The sequence below is a fragment of the Bos javanicus genome, chromosome 11 (genome assembly GCF_032452875.1).
Source record: "Bos javanicus breed banteng chromosome 11, ARS-OSU_banteng_1.0, whole genome shotgun sequence".
NCBI classification, from domain to species: Eukaryota; Metazoa; Chordata; class Mammalia; order Artiodactyla; family Bovidae; genus Bos; species Bos javanicus.
Window position 1 is genome coordinate 95,856,477 of NC_083878.1, and position 6,053 is coordinate 95,862,529.

At 44.7% G+C, this 6,053-nt stretch overlaps 1 protein-coding gene across 1 annotated transcript; it reads right to left on the reverse strand.

The window, feature by feature from the left end:
* Positions 1 to 1,164: 1,164 nt before the first annotated feature.
* HSPA5 (heat shock protein family A (Hsp70) member 5) lies at positions 1,165 to 5,525 on the reverse strand. The gene is made up of 9 exons (XM_061431293.1): positions 5,417 to 5,525; positions 5,110 to 5,335; positions 4,780 to 5,011; positions 4,235 to 4,372; positions 3,829 to 3,941; positions 3,344 to 3,734; positions 2,983 to 3,220; positions 2,505 to 2,672; positions 1,165 to 2,085 (listed from the first exon to the last, which is right to left on the reverse strand). Exons 2-9 carry the CDS (start codon positions 5,232 to 5,234, stop codon positions 1,523 to 1,525), a joined length of 1,968 nt encoding a protein of 655 aa, XP_061287277.1. The 5' UTR covers positions 5,235 to 5,335; positions 5,417 to 5,525; the 3' UTR covers positions 1,165 to 1,522.
* Positions 5,526 to 6,053: the final 528 nt, after the last annotated feature.

Here is a 6,053-nt window from a genome sequence, read left to right on the forward strand (position 1 = left end):
CCAAAATTGTCTGCACTATGTATGTATCCCTTTGGCTCTTACCTACTGTGGTAGGTGAAGAGATGAACTGGATAGCCCAGGCAGGGCAAAAACCTTAATAAAGGTTTTTTTTATCAGCAATATGTCCAGGTAACTAACTGGCTGGTTATGAATACTAATCACAAAAATGTTGCAGATATCCTAATTGCAAGATACAACAAAAGTTGTAGAAATCAGTGAGTGGACATTCCCAAGCTGGTGTTTTAACATTTGACTGCACCAGGCCTTAGTTGCAGCATGCAGGATCTAGTTCCTTGACCAAGGATGGAACCCATGCTCCCTTCATTGGAAGCATGGAGTCTTAGCCACCAACCACCAGGGAAGTCCAAGGAGGTGCTTTCAATATTAGCAGCTCCTCAGAACGAGGTGTACTGTTGACTTTTGGTACGGAGAGCCACTGGGGATAGGGGCAAAGATTGGCTCTTGTCTCTCCCCACCAACCCCTACCCCTCTGCACACAACACTTCAGGTCATTTTTAATGTTTGTATGGAAACTGATCTGAAAGAACCTCCTGTCCAAATGCTTTGGGCAACACAACAGAGGTCCAGGCCTCAGAGTAAATCACACATCAGGTCTCAGTTCCACAAATTAACCTTGCAGCTGGTTGCCCCATGTATAAAATGTCTATCTTTGGACTGAACTGGATTTCATGTTAGCACGACAGCCTGCCCTTCGTTAATCATACTTAATTGTTCCCACTCTTGTACCAGAGGTAGAGACTGACATGGCTGAGATTCAAAAATACACCCTCACATCCTAAAATTAGGAATTGAATCCAAGTGTGTAAAATTATCAGTGATTCATCACTTATCAAATCTCAAGAGAATCCAAGCAGTTGTAAAGTGTTACGAATAAATAGAAGGCCACTGTTAAGTTTTTCAAAGGTAAGGGGAAGCAGGAAGTTTCAACTATGCTCAAGAAAACTCCGCTCTTGAAATGGTCCTTGCCTAGTTAAGCATATGGATGAACCAACCTCCCACCCCTTTTCTTAGGTTAGGCAGGTTTCCCAAAATGACTGAATATTTACAGAAATGTTGTTTCCTTACCTCAAAACCCTGAACACTCCCAACACATGAGAGTCTAACCTTAAATGACTAACCTAATTAGAAGCTTTATCACAAAAATTAGACCAGTGTAAATAACAAACATTTATTGGTGTCACTTATGGTAGAAAAAAGTTCCTACACCAGATACACATGACCCAATTGTTAAATAGAACATTTTCAAGGTGAACACACGCCTTAACCCAGCTTTTTTTTAACCCACTTTTGATGATAGCCAATTCCTCCTTGCCCCCCACCCCAAGACATGTGAGCAACTGCTAATGAAAAGCAGTAAACAGCCACTTGGGCTATAGCATTTTCAACTCCACTCCAAGGTGAAGATTCCAATTACATTCGAGACTTAAGTTCTCTCAATTTTCTCCTAGCGAAAGTTCCTGAGTCCAGTATTTACAATATTATAGCACTAGCAGAGCAGTGTCTACAACTCATCTTTGTCTGCTGCTTCCTCCTCATTGGTTGGGGGAGGGCCTGCACTTCCATAGAGTTTGCTGATAATTGGCTGAACAATTTCTTCTAGCTCCTTCTTTTTAGCTTTGAAATCTTCAATGTCAGCATCTTGGTGACTTTCCAGCCACTCAATCTTTTCTTCTACAGCTTTTTCCATGGTCTCCTTATCTTCTGAGGAAAGTTTACCTCCCAGTTTTTCTTTATCTCCAATCTGATTCTTAAGAGAGTAGGCATAGCTTTCCAATTCATTTCTTGTGTCGATGCGCTCCTTGAGCTTTTTGTCTTCCTCAGCAAACTTCTCAGCATCATTGACCATTCTTTCAATTTCTTCAGGTGTCAGGCGATTTTGGTCATTGGTAATTGTGATCTTATTTTTGTTGCCTGTACCTTTGTCTTCAGCTGTCACTCGAAGAATGCCATTCACATCTATCTCAAAGGTGACTTCAATCTGTGGGACCCCACGGGGTGCAGGAGGAATTCCAGTCAGGTCGAAAGTTCCCAGAAGGTGATTGTCTTTCGTCAGGGGTCGTTCACCTAGAAGTCACACACACAAAAACTGTTAGTTGTCACTGATAAACGTTAGTACATTTGGATTTCTACTTTTAAGTCTGCAGTGGCAAGGGCACTCTATCAACTTAAAGTGGGTGGTACTGGATCTGAAAAGAGCAGTGAATTAAGTTACTAGTACTGTTAATCGAATTTCGTCTATTTTATAGCAGTATGAACTTTGCTTGTTGTATTTTAGAAGCCAGCTCAGAAGGCATTTTTAATGGGAAAGACTGCCAGACAAAAAACAGATTTTAGTCCTTGCTCTACCAAACAACACTAAATTAAGGTCTTCTCACCTGAAAACAGCAGATACTTCTTTCCCTAGTCATTTCAACAGCGTATATTAAAAAAAAAGTCAAACTCTTCAAACACATACCATGATATTAACAAATGTAAGCAATTACCTTCATAGACCTTGATGGTAACAGTTGGTTGATTATCAGAGGCTGTAGAAAAGATCTGAGACTTCTTGGTGGGCACCACAGTGTTCCTTGGAATCAGTTTGGTCATGACACCTCCCACAGTTTCAATACCAAGTGTCAGGGGACATACATCAAGCAGTACCAGGTCACCTGGCAAAAGTAAGTTAATTGAGGTAAGTTCCAATTCAGGAGTCATAGGAGCAATACCAAGCAGTCCCCATGATCAATAAAACTTCATCTTCTCCATCTTGCCACTTGGTTAGGTTCTATGCAAAATCATTTCAGAAGCAGTGAATTAAATACAGCTGCTAAGGATGTTGAGACTTCCAGGTCTTGTCATCACTGTACCCTTCACTAGCTCTTTGAGCTTGCTGCTTGTGTTCTATTGCTTTCCAAAGCAACAGCTAATACTTTTCCCATTCAGCTACTGAAACACTGTGGACAATGCTGACAGACTTACCTGTATCTTGATCACCAGAGAGCACACCAGCCTGGACAGCGGCACCATATGCCACAGCCTCATCTGGGTTTATGCCACGGGATGGCTCCTTGCCATTAAAAAACTCTTTAACCAGCTGTTGAATCTTTGGGATTCTAGTAGAGCCACCAACAAGAACAATTTCATCAATATCAGACTTCTTTAAATCAGAATCTTCCAACACTTTCTGGACAGGCTTCATGGTGGAACGGAACAGGTCCTAGAGTAAGAGACACAATCACTGTGATGATGCCTGTCATACCCACAAATAGTCGAAATCCTTAAATGCACTGTCCCATACTCAGAGTCTAACTAGATCTCATTAGCAAAACAAGGAACATACCATGTTTAGCTCTTCAAATTTAGCCCGAGTCAGGGTCTCCGAGAAGTCTTCTCCTTCATAGAAGGACTCGATTTCAATTCTTGCTTGATGTTGGGAAGACAGGGCTCGTTTGGCCTTTTCTACCTCACGCCGGAGTTTCTGCACAGCTCTGTTGTCCTTCCGAACATCCTTGCCAGTCTTCTTTTTGTAGAGTTTGATGAAGTGTTCCATGACACGCTGGTCAAAGTCTTCTCCACCCAGATGAGTATCTCCATTAGTGGCCACGACTTCAAAGACACCATTATCAATGGTGAGAAGAGACACATCAAAGGTTCCACCACCCAGGTCAAACACCAGGATGTTCTTCTCCCCTTCCCTCTTATCCAGGCCATAAGCAATAGCAGCTGCTGTACTGTTAGGGGAATGAGAAAGAAAAAACAAACCTTACTTAACTTTTACCTTTCCACATTTGGCAAATGTGCCATACTTTTGAATTTAACACTTACGGCTCATTGATGATCCTCATGACATTCAATCCAGCAATAGTTCCAGCATCTTTGGTTGCCTGGCGTTGGGCATCATTGAAATATGCTGGTACAGTAACAACTGCATGAGTAACCTAAAATGATAACAAAAAGTAGTTAGACATGTTTTATCATACAGTTTAACCTTTATTTAAGTTACAGTCAAACTATCACTTTATTTTTAAGATAATTATATGTATGTGGACTTGCAAGCAGTAAGTGATAAATGAAAAGACCCTAGTATTTTGTTTGATCTCCAGTAAAACATGCAAGTAATTAAAACTGATATACATGGATGTCAGACTTTTAAAATGATGAAAGCATCTACACAACACGATCAGAATCGGTAATAATAAAACTGCTCAACACGGTTCTAGAAAATACCTACCTTCTTTCCCAAATAAGCCTCAGCAGTTTCCTTCATTTTAGTGAGAACCATGGCAGAAATTTCTTCAGGAGCAAATGTCTTTGTTTGCCCACCTCCAACATCAACTTGAATGTATGGTTTAGTTTTCTTTTCAACCACCTAAATTTGAGAGAATAATTATTATTTTCAGACATAGGAGCAATGACATTTTAAACTTTAAAAGAGGACTGAGACTCACTTCCCTCTCCAAAGTTGGGTTTATTTTGGACCCTTTGAGCTGAATATTTGGGGCAGAAATATTTAAGGTGTAGAAGGTGCCTTACAATTACAAGCCACTTCAGTTTTAATCAGTCTCTTAATTCTAAACTATTGTCGACAGAATAGTTATGCATCAAATTTCCTTGCCAAGTTTACTATCTTCAGTTCTGAAATATACTAGGAGTATAAAATAAAATTACACACACACGACATCTATATCCCCTTTGCTTGTGCCTAAACTTTTTAATTCTAAATACTCCCATCACCATCACCCACTATCTGTTTAGAAGCAAAAAACCGGTTCGAACCTTGAAAGGCAAGAACTTGATGTCCTGCTGCACGGACGGGTCATTCCACGTCCGGCCGATGAGTCGCTTGGCGTCGAAGACTGTGTTCTCCGGATTGGAGGTGAGCTGGTTCTTGGCTGCATCGCCGATCAGACGCTCCCCTTCAGGAGTGAAAGCCACATAAGACGGCGTGATGCGGTTGCCTTGATCGTTGGCGATGATCTCCACGCGGCCGTTCTTGAACACCCCGACGCTGGCGGAAAAAACCGAACGGAAGGAATCAGCACCACGATGCTCTGGGCAGCCCAGGAGGCCACGCCCCATTTTCCCCTCTCCCCAAACCCCACTTACCAGGAGTAGGTGGTACCCAGGTCGATGCCGACCACCGTGCCCACGTCCTCCTTCTTGTCCTCCTCCTCCGCGCGTGCCGTGCCAAGCAGCAGCAGCAGCACCGCAGCCACCAGGGACAGCTTCATCTTTCCAGCGCCGTCGGCCAGTCGGTCAGCAGGCAGCTATAGGGCTTCGCAGGAAAACCAGCCACAGGCCGCAAACACAGGAGCGCACCGAGGTTACTGAGCTGAGGATGACAGGGCCCGGGATCAGGAGAACAGTGGACAATGCCAAGGGCAGGTCCGAAAAGACAGGCCGCAACACCTACCTCTCAAACGCACGAAAAGCTTAAGTTGATGTGTCTGTGATGTCTCGGTCAGCGTCTACCGCGCCGTCGCCTACTCCGCTTATATACCCTCCCCCCAGCCCCGTCGTGGAGGCCTCCGATTGGCGAAGGCTCAGCTCGTTGGACGTCGCTGATTGGTCCAGGCCACCAAGCTGGCCGCTGCGGATTCGAAGCGGCCTCCTCCGCAGCTAACGTCATCGCTACGCCCCCCGGGCTGACTCATTGGCTGTTGGGCGCGCACAGCAATCACCAATGAGACACAACATCCGCCTCGGGCTCCAGCTCCGTTGGTTTAGCAGCTGCCTGTCAGTGACGGGATCTCTCACCCCGAGGTGGTTTCCGCCGGTAACAGCTGAGGTCCCACCTCCACGCTGGGCCCTGAGGGGATTGGGGCCCGTCCGGCGTGCCAGGTACCCTCAAGGCAGTAGGACTTGAGTCAGTGCCTTCTTCACGATCCGCCCGCGTGACCTTCCTCCGTCCCTCTCGAGGGAAGCGGCTGTTTTCTCCTCCCTGCCTCCATCCCGTCCCTGGCAGGCAGGTGTCAGCGTAGATGTTGTGATCACCTCCGAACAAATTTCTCTGTCCTTTATAGCTGCCACAGGTACTAGTGTCCTGGGGT

What these genes read in the sequence shown, in the direction of transcription:
- HSPA5 (XM_061431293.1), bottom strand. Translation starts at nt 5,234, where the DNA reads ATGAAGCTGTCCCTGGTGGCTGCGGTGCTGCTGCTGCTGCTTGGCACG. An exon ending in AGGCTTATTTGGGAAAGAAG is followed by an intron (nt 3,942 to 4,234) that starts GTAGGTATTTTC and finishes TTATCATTTTAG; the next exon opens with GTTACTCATGCAGTTGTTAC. An exon ending in ATGAGGATCATCAATGAGCC is followed by an intron (nt 3,735 to 3,828) that starts GTAAGTGTTAAA and finishes TTCCCCTAACAG; the next exon opens with TACAGCAGCTGCTATTGCTT.